This window comes from Coturnix japonica, chromosome 3, assembly GCF_054131305.1.
Source record: "Coturnix japonica strain WE chromosome 3, WE-NBRP24, whole genome shotgun sequence".
Taxonomy (NCBI): Eukaryota; Metazoa; Chordata; class Aves; order Galliformes; family Phasianidae; genus Coturnix; species Coturnix japonica.
Window position 1 is genome coordinate 98841226 of NC_140665.1, and position 19389 is coordinate 98860614.

General features: G+C 59.9%; 2 protein-coding genes across 56 annotated transcripts in view; both read right to left on the bottom strand.

The window, feature by feature from the left end:
- The window catches only part of DNMT3A (DNA methyltransferase 3 alpha), a 28309-nt gene extending 18209 nt beyond the window's left edge, over positions 1-10100 (bottom strand). Inside the window, exons 1-4 of one of the 6 annotated variants that reach the window (XM_015859806.3) lie at positions 9897-10100; positions 7159-7261; positions 4254-4456; positions 987-1091 (exon numbers count right to left, since the gene is read on the bottom strand). In XM_015859806.3, coding sequence (XP_015715292.1) covers positions 987-1091; positions 4254-4322 — 174 coding nt within the window. In that variant the 5' untranslated portion in view covers positions 4323-4456; positions 7159-7261; positions 9897-10100. Of the gene's footprint in view, positions 1-986; positions 1092-1222; positions 1590-4253; positions 4457-6994; positions 7262-7425; positions 7540-9896 lie in introns of those variants that run through there. The other 5 variants (XM_085544059.1, XM_015859801.2, XM_015859808.3 and 2 more) reach the window with 5 other exon arrangements.
- A 4000-nt stretch (positions 10101-14100) lies between these two features.
- DTNB (dystrobrevin beta) overlaps positions 14101-19389 on the bottom strand; it is a 131936-nt gene continuing 126647 nt past the window's right edge. For 26 of the 50 annotated variants that reach the window (XM_085544106.1, XM_085544099.1, XM_085544091.1 and 23 more), the window contains 2 exons: positions 17369-17404; positions 14101-15875 (listed from right to left, as the gene is read on the bottom strand). In XM_085544106.1, the coding sequence (XP_085400232.1) occupies positions 17400-17404 (5 nt within the window). In that variant the 3' untranslated portion in view covers positions 14101-15875; positions 17369-17399. Of the gene's footprint in view, positions 15876-16155; positions 17405-19389 lie in introns of those variants that run through there. The other 24 variants (XM_085544104.1, XM_085544098.1, XM_085544078.1 and 21 more) reach the window with 4 other exon arrangements.

The window sequence follows — 19389 nt, forward strand, 5'->3', positions numbered from 1 at the left end:
TGTCCTCCTCTCTGCCTGGGTCCTGTCCCTCCTATACCTGGTGGTACAGGGCAAGCACGGCACACGGTACCTAGGAAGGATGGGGGTCACACTTCCCTGTGCCCCCTCCAGCACCAGGAGGTGCCACCACTGCCACTGCTGAATTCCAGCCCCAGTGTGGGGACCCCAGAGCTGCCCTTCAGAGGGTCAGAGCCCTCCAGGCTTCCCAGCTTGCTCCGTTCCTGGATAACTTCTCCCCACTTGTTCTTGTGCCAGCATTGTTCTCGCACTGAAATAGCTCCCGCCCTCCGTGCTCACCTCCCGTCCCGCTGTATTGATAGCCCCACTGTGCCCCGGGGCTGCTCTCCTCATCACCGGAGTCCCCTCATCCCAATGCCATCCCATCACACAATGCCACTGCCGCAACGTTCCTGTCCCACCGAGACATGTCCAAGTGCAGAATTAACCCTTACTGCAGCCACAAACTTTCGTAGAATTAACCCTTATTTCAGCTGTAAGCTTTTGCAAAGAGGTTGCTTGGTGTCCCACGGAGCCGACGGCGCCAATGCTTATTGCAGCCACAAACTTTTGCCAAAAGGTTTTTGGTGTCCCATGGAGAAGACAGTGCCAACGTGCCCGACTATGGCCATGCGCCCAACCTTGGCAATGGCCAATGCTGCTGGGGGTCCCCTCCTGCTCAGCACTGTCCCCACTGTCAGCATGTATCCCCGTGCCAGGAGGATGAATCCACCTCCACTGAAAGCTTTGCCAAAAACAGTACCCAAAGTCAAAAGCCACATCCCCAAAGCTAGTGCCACACTGGGGTCTGTGCTCTCCTATGCCATGCCCTGTGCCAGCAGCTCTGTGCTGCTCTATGGGGGAACCATTTCCACCACTTATGAGCAGCAGATATCCCCACTTTGGGTGGCAGTGGGCTGTGATTCCAGCTTGAGAGCCAGGGAAAGGGGACATGGGGGACGGCCATCCCACTGGGCCCCACTGCTCACCTGGGCGTGTTTGCGCTTCCGCCCGGGCCGCCCGGCCTTCCTCATGGGCGTCCCTGGCTCCTGCTTCTCCTCCTTGCTCGGGTGCTCCTCCTGCTCCTCTTCCCCCTGTGTGACAGAGACAACAGCATGGTTATGGGGTTGCAGCTTAGGCCTGGCTCCCGCTCAGCACCCACGGGGCAGCATGGTGGCACCCCACACCCCCCCATTTCCATAGACAGGTGGCGGTGGGCACTCACCCCAAATCCCCACGCTCCAGGGGGCTCCAAGGCCGAGCGCGGCCTACTGCAAGGCCTGAAGCCTGCGGTTGCCATGGCGAAGCCACACTGCCACCACCGCGCGTGTGGCCGAGGCCTACACCTCCACGTACCCCACGGAGCCGGTGCCTGAGCCTCCGTGCCCCAAACACAGGGCTGGGGCCTACACCTCCATGCCCCCCTGCAGGGCCGGGCCCCCCCCAGCACCGCCTGCCCCACAGCGGGAACGGCACCGGCTCCGGTCCTATGGGCACAAGGGCCGAGCCTACAGCCGAGGCCTATGGCGTTGGGGAGCGCTCCACCTGAGCCCCAGAAGATCGCGGTGGTGGCGGCAGCAGAGGCCCAAGGCAGGAAGAGGCCGCGGAGGGGGGAGCGGGGAAGGCGGGGAGGCCGGCGGGGGGGCGGCGAGGGAGAGGCCGGGGAGGGGACGGGAGCTGGCAGGCAGACAGCGCTGAGCCCAGCCGCCATAGCCAGAGTGGGGCTGGCCTGTGGGGAGACAGCAGGGAGACGGGGGTGCCATGTAGGGGGTGACGTGGATGGGAAACCAGGGCTGAGAAGCAGGGGCACGGCAGAGCATTATGGCAGCAGGGCTCGGCCTCCAAGAGGCCCCAATTTCAGGTGGGTGTTTGGGAGGAGGGGTCTGCAGACGTGCTGCCTGCTGCCCCTCTTCTGGCAGAGGGCATGACTCCAAACACCCCATGGTTAGGCCCTGGAACAGGCTGCCCAGGGAGGTTGTGGATGCCCCGTCCTTGGAGGTGTTCAAGACCAGGTTGGACGGGGCCCTGGGCAACCTGATCTAGTAAAGGTGTATGTTTGGTGGCCCTGCCAGGCAGGGGGGTTGGAACTACGTGATCCTTGAGGTCCCTTCCAACCCGGGTCATTCTGTGATTCTGTGTGATTCTGTGATTCATGGTGCTTGTGGAGGGGGTCTTTGTGCTTCCCCCTCTCCATGTACCACTGCCATTCCCCTCATGTCCCGGCTGGGTGTGACCCTGGGGGCTCTGATCTCAGATCCGCAGTATGGCATGCCTTGGGATAGCTTGAGATGACAGGGTAGCCCTGGAGGCACTGATGTCCAGGGCACAATGTGGCACAGCATGTCATGGCTCAAGGTCACTTAGTGTAGCATGGCATCTCATGGCCTGAGGTGACTTGGTGGCCCTGAGGACACTGGTCTTGGGGCCACAGCGTGCCAGGGCTTGGCACGGTGTGATGTGGGACCACTAGGGCTGTGTAGCACAGGGAGGAGGTGGCACGGCATTGGAGAGCTGGGGGACATTCTGGGATGCCTAGAGCTTCACACAGCCCCCAGAACTCCACGTAGCCCCAGAGCTCCATGCAACCCCTGGAGCTCCGTGTAACCCCCAGAGCTCCACAAAAACCCCCAGAGCTCCATGCAGCCCCCGGAGCTCCATCCAGACCCTGGAGCTCCATGCAGACCCTGGAGCTCCATGCAGCCCCCGGAGCTCCATCCAGACCCTGGAGCTCTCTGTGATCCCTGCACTGAGCCCCAGGCTGTGCTGCACCCACATGCATCCCACATGCAGGATGGAGCTCGGGGCACTTTGCAGGGTGATGCTCCCCATGTGCCCCCTATGGGGCTCAGCACCTCCCTGCAGCACGGAGCTGGGGCACACCACCAGGAACCCCCAAAATGTGGCAGATGGAAACAGGCACAGGGCTGCAGCCACCAAGCCCCCCCCAACAATGTTGCATCCCCTTGCTGGGAGCTGAGTCACCTCCCCATAAATCACCCCTGCCTCTGCTCCCTGGGGCTCGACTATGAGCCTGGCGCGTCCCTGCAGCACCACTGCTGCCAAGCAACAGCCCAGAGGGAAACCACCTCCGAGGGGAGAGCTGTGAGCTGTGAGCTGTGAGCTGTGAGCTGCTGCTGCTGCTGCATGACGCAGTGCCGGCGCCGCGCCCGATGCCAGGTCCTTACTCCTGACTGAAGCAGGGCTGTGGGTGTGAGGCTGGGACCCCCGTGCTGAGCTGTTGTCATCAGTGTGACCCACAGTGATGGAGAATATGTCCCTTATGCAGAGGTGATTCAGTGTGTAATGACACGTCCCAGTGGGGTCAGGCTGGGACAGAGCAGTGTGGTGAGGTGATGTCCAGATCCAGGCACCAGGACCCCAAGCACTGAGACTCCAAGCATCAATCCCCAGGCACTGGTGATGGGCACAGGGACCCTGGGCATGGACCCCAAGCAATGGGACCCCACTAGGACTCCAGGCACCAAGATCCCAAGCACTGGGGCCCCAGGCACCCACACTGTGGGGTCCAGCTCATGAGACAGAGTCCTATTGCACCTCTGCCATCCCTATGGGATGAGAGACAGCTGTGGGCACAGCAAGGCACGTGCCATGGAAGACCACACCATATATATCCCAGCAACAGAATGAGACCTCAGTGTGCCCCTGTGGAGTGTCCTGCACCGAAACAGCCCCCAGCTGATGGGCACAGGGACTGACACGGCCTGGAGAAACCCGTGTGACCCCATCCCTGTGCTGCTCATGGCAGGCTGGCATCCAGCTGGCAGCGTCCCCGGTCCCCACGCCGTGACCGGGCCATGCTGTGTCCCCTGTGTGTTGGGGACAAACCTCCCCAAGGAAAGGGCAATGCCTTCTGGTAAAGAGAGTGGGCACTTGGCTTTGGGTTTGTCTTCACGTTGTGAGGACATGTAGAGGCTGGTGGGGGGTGGCCCAGCGCTGCCACTGGGGTCAGGGGCTGTGTGTGCCACATAGGGATGGGGACAGATGTTGCGTTGTCACCAGGTCCCACAGTGGGGGACACCTTTTCCCACCCCATCCCAGCCCCATTGCAGGGGTCACCCTGCGTCCCCACAGCAGCAGCCGGCGCGGTGCCCCCTCCCCACTGCCCCCACTGCCAGAAATAGCTCAATCCCCACTAATCCCCATGCAGCTCAGCCTCTCTCCCCCCTCCCTGCTGCCGCCTCGCTCTGGGGGTAGTGTAGCCATGGGGTCCCCCCAGTCCCAGAACGGGGCTGTACCTTGTGCGTGTCGTGCGCCTCGCGGTCAGGCGCGGGGCTGCTGGCGTCGAGGGCTCCGCTGGAGGGCATGGTGCCGAGGGGGGGGCACGGGGGGGGGGGCTTGGCACCGCGAGGGGCCCCGCTGCCACCACCACCACCGCCGCCGCTGCGCTCCGGCTCCGAGGAGGGCTCCGGGAGGGGTCAGCCAGCCCTCGTGTGGGTCCCTGAGGGATGCAAAGGGATGGGGTGAGGGGGGAGCAGCGGCCCCCAGCCCCCCGCCGCGCCCCCGAGCGTGGCAATGATTAACATGGCACAGCCTTGACACGGCTGCGCTGCGCCCTGCCTGCGCCCTGGCACGTGGGGTGAGCGGTGTGGGGTGTTGCAGGATGCACGGCGTTGGGTGTGGGATGCACAGCGTGGGGTGTGCAGGGTGCAGGATGCACAGTGTGGGGTGTGTGGGGTGCAGGATGCACAGCGTGGGGTGCAGGATGCACAGCGTGGGGTGCAGGATGCACAGCGTGGGGTGCGGGATGTACAGTGTGGGGTGTGGGATGCACAGTGTGGGGTGCGGGATGCACAGTGTGGGGTGCGGGATGCACAATGTGGGGTGTGGGATGCACAGTGTGGGGTGCGGGATGCACAGTGTGGGGTGCGGGATGCACAATGTGGGGTGTGGGATGCACAGTGTGGGGTGCGGGATGCACAGTGTGGGGTGTGGGATGTACAGTGTGGGGTGTGGGATGCACAATGTGGGGTGTGGGATGCACAGTGTGGGGTGTGGGATGCACAATGTGGGGTGCGGGATGCACAGTGTGGGGTGTGGGATGCACAGTGTGGGGTGTGGGATGTACAGTGTGGGGTGTGGGATGCACAGTGTGGGGTGTGGGATGCACAGTGTGGGGTGTGGGATGCACGGTGTGGGGGGCACAGTGCATGATGTGGGGGCACAGTGTGGCACAGGGTGCACAAAGTGGGGTGCACGGTGCAAAGCGTGAGGTACCCAGGGCACAATGCGGGGTGCACAGAGCACAACGTGGGCTGCACTGAGCACTACCCAGTGGGTGCAGGGTGCACAACATGGGGTGCACAGAGCGTGGCACGAGCTGCGTGGTGCACGACGTGGGGGTGCACAGAGCACCGTGTGGGGCACAGGCTGCAGCAGGCAGGGTGCAGGGCGTGCGGTGCGGGGTGCAGGGTGCAGGAGGCGGGTGCGCGGCGCAGGCAGGGCCCCGCGGGGCTGCGGAGGAGGCGTCAGCCCCAGCACCTGTTGCTATGGAAAACGCTGCCTGCATTAGCCATGGCCGAGGCTGCTGTTGCCTTTGGCACCGGCGCTGCAATTTGTTTCTAGAGCTTTCCAGCCGCAGCTCGTTCCCAGCCAGCGGGGTGGGGGGCTGCCGGGCGGGCAGGGCCCTGCTTCTAGGAACACAAACTCGGAGCCCGGCACGTTCCTCCCGTCCCCTTGGCTGCCTGCAGCACGGGGCTGCTGCGGGGGGAGAGGGGGCCCCAACTGCTGCAGGGGCTGCAGCCATCCCTGGGGCCGCGGTGCATGGTGCATGGGGTGGGGGGCAGCGGGGGGAGGCGGTGGGTGCTGGGGGCTTCCATCCCTCCTTGGTGCTGTTTGCAAAGTGGGGGGTGGGGGGGGGGGACGAGCTGGGGGTGCAGGATGCAAGCTGGGGATGCAGGATGGGGAGCTGGACACGGGATTGGGGACTGTGGGGTGCAAGCTGGGGGTGCAGAATGCAACGTGGGGATGGGGGGTGCGAGATGTGGGTGCGAGCCGGGGGTGCAGGATGCAGGTGCAGGGTGTGGGATGCAGAGCAAGGCACAGAGCTGGGGAGCAGGGCTGCAGAATGGGGGGGCAGCACGCAATGTGGGGCTGTGGGCTCTGGGTGGTGAGTGCACAGGGCTGCGAGTACAGGACGTGGGCTGGGGTGCAGTGCCCCCCCCTCCCGTGCCCCCCCACTGTATATACAGCACAAGGGCTTTCCCCGGCCCCTCCCTCGCCAGCTGCTAGGGAGCCTCCATGGGGAACCCCGTCCCCATCCCTGTCCCATTGCTGTCCCCATTCCTGTCCCTGCAGCACAGAGCCTGCCATGCCCCACGCCTGCAGCTCTGGGGGATCCCACACTGGTGCATGGCCACACGTCACCGCTGCGGGTGCACGTCCCCAAGGTGCCACACGGGCAGGCACAGCATGGCACACATCTTGCTACACGGGCACCTCAGCCCCACAGCCCCCAGCAGGCGCTGCACCCCACTGGACCCCCCATAGCCACATCCGCTGTCACAGGAGGCCACGTGCTGCTGGAGGACATCTGGGGACACCTGGGGACACCCTGTGCCCCCCCCCACCCCGTATCCCCAGTGTCCCCGATGTCCCCTTGATGCAGCACCTCCATAATAACACAGCCCCCCAAGCTCCCATAGCCCCCCACAGCACACACTTGTGGGGCTACAGACCCCCCCCCCCCCCCCCCCGTGCTCGCCGTCACACTCAGCCCCGCGCCGAACCCCCCCCCCCCGGCTGCCGGAGCCCTTTGATTCCCTTCCAGCCAACATGGTCTCCAAACGCACTAAAAATAGTTGGGCTGCGTACAAAACCCTCCGCACCCGCAGGGCTGCGGGGAAAGGAGGAGGAGGGGTGGGGGGGACACGGAATGAACAAAGCCTGGAGGTGCTGGGGGGGGGGGGGGAAAGAACCCGACAGCACCCCAAAACCATCCCCCCCCCCCCCACCTCCCAGCCCCACAACACGCTCTTACCCCACGCTTAGGCCACCGTCACCGCTCTCCTCCAGCACAGCAGCGGGGCATTCCCTGTGCGGGTAGAACCGCGTCCCCTTCTTCTCCCTCCCTAATTCCCTCCTTCCCTCCCTTCTTTCCCTTCTGCTTTTCCCCCCCTATTTAACCGCCGGCGCTGACCTTACCCGGTGACGGCGGCGGCGGCGAAGCGGGGGGGAACGCGTCCGCCCCAAACCTCTCCGCTGCACGGAGTCACGCTCGGCGGCGGAGGCGGTGGAAGTAGGTTACCTGCGATGATGCACGGCGAGAAAAAAAGGGAAAATCATAGAGCTCATCTCCTTCCATCCAGCCAGCCAGCCACCCTCCTCGGATTTCGGGATGCCGACAGCCAAACTCCCCCCCCCCCCACCCCAAATCCCCCCCAGCCCCCCTCCCTACCACCCCGGAGCTACCCAACAGCCATTTTAGGTGACGGCAGCAGGGGATGGTTTTTTGGGTTCCCGCAGCCGTGGAAAAGGATGCGGGGAGGGAGGGAGGGACCTCCCCGGCTCCCCCCGCCCCGGTGTGCTCTGTCCTAAGGTGACCCGGGGACTGCAGCGTCCCCAGCGCAGGGACGGCTGCTGTGTTGGGAGGGGGTCCCTCCGTGCACACACAGCGCCTTCATCGCTCTCTTGCACGCTGCACCCCAGGGAGCAATGCACCGCACCGTGCTGCACCCCCTGGAGCAATGCACCACGCCATGCTTGCACCTAAGGGAGCCATGCACTGCCCAGCGCTGCAACAGACCTCACAGCACCCTGGGTGTGTGTGGGGGGATGCAATACACTGCACCACGTTCCACAGTGGGGAGCAATGCGATGCATTGCCTCGCACCCAAGGGAGCGATGTGCAGCGTTGTGCTGCACCCCGGGGAGCAGCGCACTGCACGGCACTGCAGGGAGACACGCACTGTGCCACGCTGCAACGCACCGCACTGCACCACAGGGGGCACTGCGCTGCATCCTGGGGACCAGTGCACTGCACTGCACTGTGCTGCAGGGGGCAATGCACTGTGCAACGCTGCGCCTCGCTGAGCAACACTGCACTGCCCTGAGCTGCACCCAAGGCAGTAATGATGCACCACAGCACATGCAATGCACTGCATCCTGGGGAGCGATGCACTGCACAGAGTGCAATGCTGCACTGCACCACGAGCAGAGATGTGCTGCCTGCGCTGCACACTGCAGAGCGCTGCACAGCCCAGCCCTGTGCTGCACTGCACCCCAAGGAGAGCGACGTGCTGTCCTGCACTGCACTGTGCAGCGAGAAGTGCTGCACTGCATCCCAGGCATCAACGCACTGCACTGCGCTGTGCTGTGCTGCAGCTGAGAGCAACGCTCTGTCCTGCACTGCACTGCACTGCATCCTGAGGAGCACTGCACTGTGCTTCACCCCAGGGCCTGCTGCACTGCCCTGCACTGCCCTGTGCCACACTGCACCCTGCAGCCCAATACACAGCACCACACTGCACTGCACTGCACTGCACTGCACTGTGCCACACTGCACCCTGCAGCCCAATACACAGCACCACACTGCACTGCACTGCACTGCACTGCACTGTGCCACACTGCACCCTGCGGCGCAATGCTCTGCACCACACTGCACCCCGCAGAGCACTGCACTGCTCTGCACTGCACTGCGCCACACTGCACCCTGCGGTGCACTGCACTGCACTGCACTGCACCCTGAGGAGCACTGCACTGTGCTTCACCCCAGGGCCTGCTGCACTGCCCCGCACTGCACTGTGCCACACTGCACCCTGCGGCCCAACACACTGCACGGCACTGCACCCTGGACAGCCTCTCACTGCACACACTGCACCCCGCACTGCAAAGCCACACTGCAAGCAAACCGAAAGCCAAGCTGCAGGCCTAAGCAAAGCCTGCAAAGCAGTGACACCGGCAAGGGCACAGACAGGGATGGGGACACCGGGATGGCCATGGGGACACCGGGAGGGCAATGGGGACACCGGGTGTGGGACACCAAGGTTTTGGGATTGGCTGTGTGGGATCCTTTGGGGCTGTGACCCGGAGCGGTGCCAGCCCTGGTGCCCGTCCCCACCGTGCACCCCACGGGGCCGCGCTCACCCCGCGGTGACACCGCCGACGTCACCCGGGGAGGGAAGGGACGGACAGAAAGAGGAACCGAGGCGGAGGAACGTTTCCTCGGCCCGCGGGGTTCGCGTGGAAAGAAAAGAGAATAAATAGGAAGGAATAAAATGCAAAGGGTCGGGGTGGGGTGGGGGGGGGGTCTGAAAGGAGTGAGGCACCGCGCTGGGTGACATTGGGGGCTGCCCCCCCTCCCCCCGTGCTGTGGGCTCCCAGCTTTAGCTGTCCTTTGGGTTGGGGGGTGCTTTGGGGCTTTGGGTCGCTTTTCCCTTTCTTGTTTTAGGGGTTTTTCTCCTTTGCTCGGAAAGTAACTTTCCGCGGGCGGTGAGCAAAGGGGTGAAGTTCGCTGCTGGGCCGGGGCTGTTGGGGAGAGGGCGGGGGGCAACGGGGGGGGGGGGCGAGCAGGGCATGGGGGCACGGCTGGGATCGTGGGGCGGGCAGGGGGCAGAGGGGGAGCGGGCAGGACCCTGGAAGGGGCTGAGGGTGCAGCAGGGGGCACAGGGTGCAGGCAGGGCACAGTGCTCAGCGCTCCCGCACCCGCAGTCCCCCCGAAACCCCGCATCACCCCCCCCCCCCACAACACAGAACCCCTTATAACCCCCCACCCAACCCCGGAAGCCCCCATCCCCTCCCGCACCCAGCCGCCCCCCCACAACCCGCTGCCCTTCAGCCGCCGTCGGGCGCTCAAGGACGCGGGGGGGGTTGGAGGGGGGGGAGGGCCGCTGCCATCTTTTCCTGCCCGGGGCGTTTAAGGGGGGGGGTTTGTGCGGGGTTACCTGGGGCGCTGCGGGGCCCGGCGGAGCGCTGCGGGGCGGTGCGGGGCGGTGCGGGGCCGAGCGGGGCCGAGCGGAGCCGAGCGGAGCCGGGCCGAGCCGAGCGGAGCCGAACCGCCCGGCGGGGCCCCTCCCGCAGCGCTCCGCCGCCACCGCCTCCACTGCCGCAAAGCGGAGCTGAACCGCCCGGCGGCCGCGTGCGGTCCTAATGCCCGTCAGCACCTATGGGCTGGGGTGGGGACGGGATGGGGACGTGGTGGGGATGGGGATGGCGGTGGAGTGGCCCCAAAGCGCTGCCCATGCGGTTGGAGCCTGAAGGTGCCGAGCCGTGCCGAGCTGTGCTGAGATGTGATGAGCTGCGCCGTGCTCAGTCCGAGCGCTGGGTTGTTGGTGCAGCGCCAAACCGAGCTGAGCCGTGCCAGGATGGACCGCACCGGGTCACGGCAATGCAGGACACACAGCGACCAGCCAGGCTGGGCTCAAGGTGTGCAGGGCCAGGCCGAGCCGTGCTGAGCCGTGCCATGTTGTGTTGGGCTGAGCTGGGCCGGGCCAAACTGGGCTCAATCCAACTGTGCCATGCAGTGCTGGGCCAAAGCCACGTCGAGCCCTGCTGCTGACCCTGAGCCCTAACCCTGAGTGAGCCCCTGACTGCTCAGTGCCCGCAGGAACGTGCTCAGGGAGGGCCCCGTGCTGGAAGGCGCTCAGTGCACATGGGGGCACTGTAAAATAAGGCATTAATTAATAATCATAATTAATGTTACGTTCCCCTGGCTTCATACCACTGTCTCACTCAGTGCTGCAGGGAAAACCACTCCCACTCTGATGGTGTTCTTGAATGTGGGGCTGGGCAGGGATGGTCCTCATCTCATCCCATCCCCATCCCATCCCATCCCCATCCCATCCCATCCCATCCCATCCCATCCCATCCCATCCCATCCCATCCCCATCCCATCCCATCCCATCCCATCCCATCCCATCCCCATCCCATCCCATCCCATCCCATCCCATCCCATCCCATCCCCATCCCCATCCCCATCCCCATCCCATCCCATCCCATCCCATCCCCATCCCATCCCATCCCCATCCCCATCCCCATCCCATCCCCATCCCCATCCCATCCCATCCCATCCCATCCCATCCCATCCCATCCCATCCCATCCCATCCCATCCCATCCCCATCCCATCCCATCCCATCCCATCCCCACTGAACCACTGTTTGCCTTCCCCATCTCAAAGCAGCTCTCCAGGCACAGCCCTATTTTTCATCACCCTCATTCTTGCTGATCCTGCTTGCTCCGGGAGTGCTTTCCCATATCCTGAAGCCATTCCCTAATTGCTCTCTCCTTGGCACACCCTTCCTCCCCTGAACACGGGCCCTGCGGCTTTTCCTCCTGGAGTCTTGCAAAAGCACAGGTGGGTGCCCTGGAGGTACGTGGAGATGTGGCTGCACGAGTATATTTACACACAGGTTTACACACGGCCACATTTGTACACGGGTGTGTTTGCACAAGCACGGATCTACCCACACCCATTTGTTGTAAGGCCTTTCCCCCCCCATCCTGGTTCCCGGAGGAGCAGCATTGGGGTGGGGGCATCTGTGCTGCAGCTGCCTCACATCTGGCTGTGCTCCCTGGCCGCGGTGCGGCTCCGTCTGCAGCGGCGTTGGCTGCTCCTCATCAAAACGCTTCCTGAGGCGCTCCCCTGCTCGTCAGAAGGCCTCACCCCTCGGCGTGCTTTGCTGACAGTTTTCAGGATGGAAAACATGACTCGTGCCAAAGACGGAGCCTTTTCCACCCGCTTTGAAACCCCCATGTGAAAGGAAATGTTGATGCAAAGAGCGTCGGTTGGGTTTTGCCTCCTCTTCCCATCACCCATTGGCCGCAGTGTTGGCTCTGGGGACAGGGACAGGGACACAACCAAGGAACCATCCAGGTTGGGTGAGACCTTGGAATCACAGAGTCGTAGAACCATGAAGGTTTGCCCATCCCCGCTGTGGTTTCCCATCTCCATTGGGGTTTCCAGCCTTCCCCATCCCCACTGAGGTTCCCCATCCCATTGGGATTCCCACCTTTCCCTATCCCCATTGGTGTTCCCCATCCGTGCTGGGATTCCTGTCTTGCCCTGTCCCCACTGGGGTTCCCAGCACTCCCCATCCCCTTTGGGATGCCTGTAAACCCTCATCCCGCTGGGGCACCCATTGGGATTTCTGCCTATCCCCTCTGTGGCTCCCCATCCCATTGGGGTCTGTACCACTGCTCTCCTTGGGCAGCCACAGGCACTCCCAGCCCAGCAGCTCCCTTTAGGTTAATGGATGCAATTATCCCAGGCTTAAATCTCTGTGTGACAGGAGAGGTCACTGTGGGCTGTGGGAGGGCAGCGGGCTCCTGGCAAGACATTTCCTATGGCCATAAATCTTCCACCCCACAGCACAGAGCAGCATCAGAGATGCAATGGGCAGCTCCATCCTCACTCCATCCCCAGCTGCAGCCCCATCATCTCCATCCCATCCCCATCTCCATCCCCATCCCACCCTCATATCCATCCCATCCTCATCCTCATCCTCATCCCATCCTCATCCCATCCCATCCCATCCCATCCCATCCCATCCCATCCCATCCCATCCCATCCCATCCCATCCCATCCCATCCCATCCCATCCCATCTTTCCCATCCCATCCCACTGACAGGTGCCAATTTGGAGGCAGCTCTCTGGGGGTTTGGGGATGGATTAATGCATCTCACTGAGTGTGTGGGAGCCAAATTAAGCCGGTGACACACGGTCAGCCGCTGACTCAGCCTTCGTCACGCTCCGGTGCATCTGCAGTGTGCGGGGCCGTGGGCACTGGGCTTCCCCCGTGGGGTGTGTCAGCCCCAAAGCCTCCGCAGCTCTAAGTGCTGAGTGTCTCTGCAGCAGAGCAGAGGGAGGGGAGGGGGGGGTCACAGCTGTAGACCCCCACGGTGCTGGTGGGTACCGTGCCATGCCCCTGTGCTGTGCTACTTCCTTGTGCCGTGTCACATCCCAGTGCTGTGCTGCATATGGTGCTGTGCCACATCCCATTAACATGCCCTATCCCAGTGCCACACCATGTCCCCAGAGTGGGGGCCGAGGACCAGGACCCCCACACCCTGGGGCTGTCCCCATGCCCATGGCTCCTGTGTGGTGTTTGCACTGTGATTGCCCCGATAACCCCACGGGCGCTCCCCATTCCTTCCCCATCAATCATTAATGCCAGCTGGGTGTGGGGCAGAGGAGGAGGAGGAGGAGGGCTGGAGGAAGGCTCGTGGCGTCTCCCAGCTCATGGCAGGGGAATTAATTTTACAGTGATGGATGAGAGTGGGAGCGGATAATGCAGCCCTGGGTGGTCATTAAATGCTGCAAACGAGCACAAATCCCATCCCTGGTGCCCCAGGGTCAGAGCGCTTACATCGAGGTCACCCAACCCTGCAATGGGGGGAGGCCAGGACCCCACCTTGCTCTGCTCACGGGTCTCCATGGGGTGCATGGGGTCTTCATGGGGTGAACGAGGTCTCCATTGGGCACATAGGAGTCCCTTAGTCTCCACAGAATGCGTGGGATCTTCATAGGGTGCATGGGGTCTTCATGGGGCACATGGGGTCCTTGTATCCCCATGGAGCATTTGGGGGTCCTTGAGTCTCCATGGGGTGCATGGGGTCTCTGTGGGGAACCTGGGATCTTCATGTAGCTCAAAGGGTTTCTATTGAGCATATGGGGGTCCCTGGATCTCTATGGAATGCATGAGGTTTCCATGGAACACACACTGGTCCCTGGGTCTCTATGGGGTGCATAGGGCCTGCATGGAGCACGTGGTGTCCTTGTGCCCCCGTGAATACCAGGGTCCGTGGGTCTCTGTGGGATTTATAGGGTCTCCATAGGACACATGGGGTGGGGGTGCAGCCTGGAGCAACGCGAAGCCCCCGAGCCGTGGCCCACCCCAGCCCCATCCAGATGTGCGGTGCGGCGGGCCAACATCTGGTGGGGCCGTGGCCCTGAACACAGGCTGCTCTGTCTGCTCCCAGCGACCCGCGCCCATGACCAACGCGGATAATCCCCAGCTCTGCCATTCCGTATGAATACGCAGTGAAGCATTGGCAGCTGCTTCCACGCTGTGCACCGATTTCCTAACTAAAACCCTTTTTTAACATTTATTTTTGCTCTTCCATGAATATCTTTGGGACGAGACACCCCGTAGGGATGAGATGAATTTATTCAGTATTTGGCAGATGACAGAACATGGCTTCCAGTTCACAGGTTCCTACCAATGGCACTCCCGTCTCCCCACCATGCGCTCTGGGCACTGGTGCTGATTGAGCCACCAAACCCCATGGTGTGCACAAGAAACAAACCCCAAACTAGAAAGGAAAGATGCACACAAGCTGGAGCCATGATGGCACAGCTCCCAGCTTGGGGAAAGCATGGTCTGCAGTCTCTTCCTGCAGGGGGTTAAGGCGGTGATGGTGAAGGCAAGCAGAAGGTTTGCAATGTTCCCAGTTAAACACAAGCAAGCTGTAGGGTTCGCTTCCCAGCATGGATGAAGGTTGGAAAGGCTGAGTCATCACGTCCAACTGTCAGCCCAGCACCACCACGGCTGCCTACGGAGCCACGGGATCATTCTGGTTGGGAAAGACCTCCACCATCACTGTGTCCAGCTGCCAACCCATCGCCACCGTGCCCACTAACCACATCCCTGAACAGAATCATAGAATCATTCTGATTGAAAAAGACCTCAAAGGTCACCAAACCCAACCCCACCCCACCATGCCCACTGACCCATGTCCCCCAAAGCAAGAAGGGGAAGTCGTGGAGTGAGCAATGATACAAAACAAAAAGGAGTAGTCGTGAGGGTGCCCTGTGGATCTGCATTTCACGCGCTGTGCGTGTGCTGAGCCAGGCTCTCATCACTCCTCTCCCCTCCCTGACAGCTCGCTCACAATATTTACACTTGGCTCAGGCTGTGGCCACCACGTCTGTTTATTTCTGCTCTCCCAACGGGCTGCAGGTACCCAACGAGTGCTCTCTCTGGTGCACTGGCTGCTGTTGGCTTCGGGCTTTATCGCTCCTTCCCATTCATCACCCCTGATAAATATTTATGGCTGCATTAGGGCACTCAGCTCCTTCCACTAAAAATAACATTCCGAAGCACTGAGGGGGGAAAAAAAAAACCACACCAAAATGGTGTGATTGGAACTGATTGCGATGTTTCCTAAGCACCCAGACGGCGGTGAGCTCCCAGCCTCAGACTACACAACTCTGCTCTTTCTCTTAATTTTAAACAAAACCCAACCCAGCTCTCAAGAATGAACACAGAGACGCTGATGCCAACCCAGAGCTGCTCGTCCCCAAATTCCCTGCCTGGAAGGGGACATTTGCTAACAGTTTAAAGAAGAGGCACTGGTCCGGGGTCCTCCCACTGCTCGTTCCTCCCCGACACACCATCACTTACAGAGGACAATGCAATATCAAATGCAACAGCAACCCGACAGCAGAGTGGTGCTTCTAGGTGGGTCTTAAGGGTCTGTCCTCAGAGTCCCCCCTACTTTACACACAAAAAGACCCCAATGGTGCAAACCTCATTTTTGTCATGCACAGCAAAGGGTGGGAGCCAAGAGGAAACAGCCAGCATTAGATGCGATGGTGCCGCTGTTGGGTGGGAAATCCAACAGATTGGAATGCGTAGCGGGAGTGGGGAGTATTGCCTTTTTCTTGAACCTCCCGCAAATGGCAGAGTTCGATGGGGCACTGTCTGATTATCGTTAGTAAACACATTGAGGAAAACAGTACATGCAATGGCCTAAGAAGCAAAGGCCCACGGGGAAAGCCCTCGGTCGGTTGGGAGAACGCCGGCACTGGTGGGAGGTCAACGCCGGTCACAGTTGCGCGATGGTGATGGGTCGGCCAGAACGTGCCTCTCCCAGCGGCGCGGGGACGTCTTCGGGGCATGAGCTCACTGAGAGCCCCCTGCGCCTGCACCGTGTGAGACAGAGATGGAGCCTGTTGGCATCGGACCATGCAATCACAGAATCATTGACTGGTTTGGGTTGGAGGGAAGGAACAACCATAGAGTGGTTTGGGTTGAAGTGACCCTAAGGAACACCCATAGAGTGGTTTGGGTTGAAGTGACCCTAAAGAACACCCAGAGTCATAGACTGGCTTAGGTTGGGTGGGAAGGGTCTCTAAAGACCATCCAATTCCAATGTTCCCCCCCATTCTTTCCCCTTCTGACTCATTCTGGAGGATAAAGGAGTCCGGTAATAGTCTCTTGCCTTTATTATCTCACTTCTCTCCATTTTGTGCTCCTCAGCACCATCCCTGACGCTTCAGCCCATGTCCTGTGGCAAGGGACAGCCACATCCCAGCTGCCCCCATACAGCAAAGTGCAGCACAGCCATTAGAGTCCAAGGGGCACAGAGGGACTGCCACGTACAGCCGACACAAAGAGCTCTGTGCTGCCAACGTCTCCTCTAATGGCATCATTTCTCTCCTTCTTCAGTTACCAGATTGTTTCCCAGCCGAGACAGGACTTGAATTTCTAATGTAAAAACTATCAGAGGAACTCTGAAGCTGCTTTCAGGTTATCTCTATCCATTACTAAAATGGCAGGGAGGCAGAAAGGGCAAAAGCTTTGTTTTTCTGCTTTGCAAATTACCTTCAGAGCACAACAGTGCTGGTTTTATCATGCAGAATTGTGTTTTGCAGCCATTGCGCTTAATTCTATTTGGCCAACATAAGCTGGATCCCAATGGACAATGTGAAGGTGGGATCCTTGTTCTGCTCTTTGGGTTTTGAACAAAGTACAAGCTTCCAGCACAGTGGAAGAAGACCCAAGAATGGGATCCCCATTGACCTCTGTGAACCCACGTGTGTGCCCACGCTGCATGTTTTGGCGGCAGGAACCCTCCTCCTTCCCACCACCATGCTCAGAGATCAGCACTGTGCATCAGGCAAATACTATGCGGCATGGAAACCCAACCCGGTGCCCTCCTACGTTTTTCAGTGTGGAGATGATAGGGATCTGCCCCAGGTGCCTCAGAGGCATTGTGAGTGCGGGGCTCAGCCTTTCCCCGCCGACACTGTCTCATGCTCCCCAGCACCTGTTTGTCTGTCCATCTGCTGTGCCTTATTATAACGCAAAGTGCTGGGTCTTTGAGGGTAGAGATTGTATTTTTAGTACATCTGGATAGCGTCCGTCGCAATAGACTCCGATTTCCTGGCGGAGGCCTCTCAGTGTAAAAGTAATGCTAATAAAAGAAGAGATAACGGCGGTAATTCTGCTTTCACTGAAGTTAATGATGTTTTCTCACTGTCTGTAGCAGGAGCTGAATTAGGTCATAACTAGGAAAACCCAGCACCCTTTGGAATAGGTGTGGAGTAGTGGGAGGGAAATGCTCCTTGTCTTGTACACAAGAAGAAAAGGAAGGAGAGAGGCAGAAGGTTGGCAGAGAAATGTCCAGGCTCACCTGAACTGCTGCACAGCCTGCGGTTGTCCCTCTAACCTGCAACACAGGAAGAAGATACATCCTTAAAACAGGCAACTGTATTTCTTGTGAAATGAAAAACCACTGAATCATAGAACTGTGAAGGTTGGAAAAGACATCCAAGATCATCCGGTCCAACCATCAACCCATCACCACCACCATGCCCACTAACCACGTCCCTAAACTGAATCACAGAACCACTCAGGTTGGAAAAGACCTCTCAGATCCCCAAGTCCAACCCCAGCCCACCCCCCGATACCCACTGCCCACGTCCCTCAGTGCCACATCCCCATGGTTATGGAACAGCTCCATGGATGGTGACCCTACCACTCCCTGGGCAGCTGTGCCACTGCATCACTGCTCTGTTTGGAGAAGAAATTTTCCTAATACCCAACACAGACCTCTCATGGAGCTGCTTGAAGCCATTAGCTCCTGTCCTAAACCCAACCACTCTATCTCCCATTGCTCTACTGAGCAGCTCTTCAGCTGCAAGCAGCTCTGAAGTCACTGGGATCAACTTCCAGCCCTCTGGAACACAGGAGAGGAGCCCCAGTTAAACCCTAAGCACGTTTCCCACAGCAACCCAAGAAATCCCAGAGAGAGGCTCCCCTGGCCACCAGCACTTGGAGTCTGGAGGTGCCTCCACCACTTCCTGGGCTGCAGGAGGATTGCGCCTTCAATATTGATCATTCCTTGATTTCTTGGCCAGCTTTTCATCTCGCTATCTCTGCGACATTAAAAAATCACTTAATTTCTGGCAGAGATAATATTTACATTCCACACAATGGCTTTTGGGCCAAGTCCTGCTTTGGGTTATGTCACCGTTCCCCAGTGCTGCTGCAGTGAGTAATAGGATTTGTCCTACCCATGTAGGATTTGTCTCCACCACATGTCCCATCTCAAAAACCCTCTTCTCCTTTATTCCCATTGCAAGATGGGATGCACATTTGGGAGGGGGGGGGGGGGGGAAAGAGAGAAAAAAAAAAGCAGAAGGGTCATCTGCTATGCATCTCAACTATTTAGCTTAAGAGGAATGTTCTAGGGCAGAGAGAGTCCTGTGATTTAGAGCCAACGCCACACTGCTTTGAAAGCTGAGATCAGACTCGGTGCATTTCTTCACGCATGCTGACAATGCCGAACGCTGATGGACAAAACATCAGGAAGCTGAGCATTCCCAGGCACCTGAAAGCGCTGCACTGGAAGACTCAGGAAAACAGGGAATTTTAGTGAGAAATGTGAGCCCCTTTGCTTCATCTCAGCCGGAAGGAAAATACACATAGAACAACAACAACAAGGAAAAAGATCAAAAGTCCAAGTTTGTCGCTGCTGGAATGAGGCTTGGCTCAACGAGACAGAAAAACCTCCGGGGTTGGTGGAGATGAAAGGGAGCCATGAGCAGCCCCGTGCTGCCCACGTGGGATCATTGCCTGTGGGCGATGCTGAGCGCCCGTCCGGCCAAGGTCGTACGAGGCGGTGCTGTGCCGGTACCCAGCCCACGCGTGGGGCTGTTGTTTCTGTATGTATTCACCCACAGCAGAGCTCCTGCAGCACTTGGAGCAGCTCTTCCTCCTCCTCTTACACATTTCAAATATCTGTGTGGGGTTTTGTTAAAGAAAAATGTTCCCTAAAGCTGGATGCACACTGCGGGGACAGCTGTGGTGGCACTGAGGCACCAAAAGTCATCTTTGGGGAATTAGAATGGAGAAAGCAAATTGACCCCTAGGGATGAGCAGATCCAGAAATGTGAGGTGGAGGATCAGAACTAGACAGTCTTCAAGATCCCTTCCAACCCAACCATTCTATGGCTCCATGACCTTTAAGGTCCCTTCCAGCCCAACCATTCTATGGCTCCATGACCTTTAAGGTCCCTTCCAGCCCAACCATTCTATGGCTCCATGACCTTTAAGGTCCCTTCCAGCCCAACCATTCTATGGCTCTATGACATTTAAGGTCCCTTCCAGTCCAACCATTCTATGGCTCTATGACGTTTAAGGTCCCTTCCA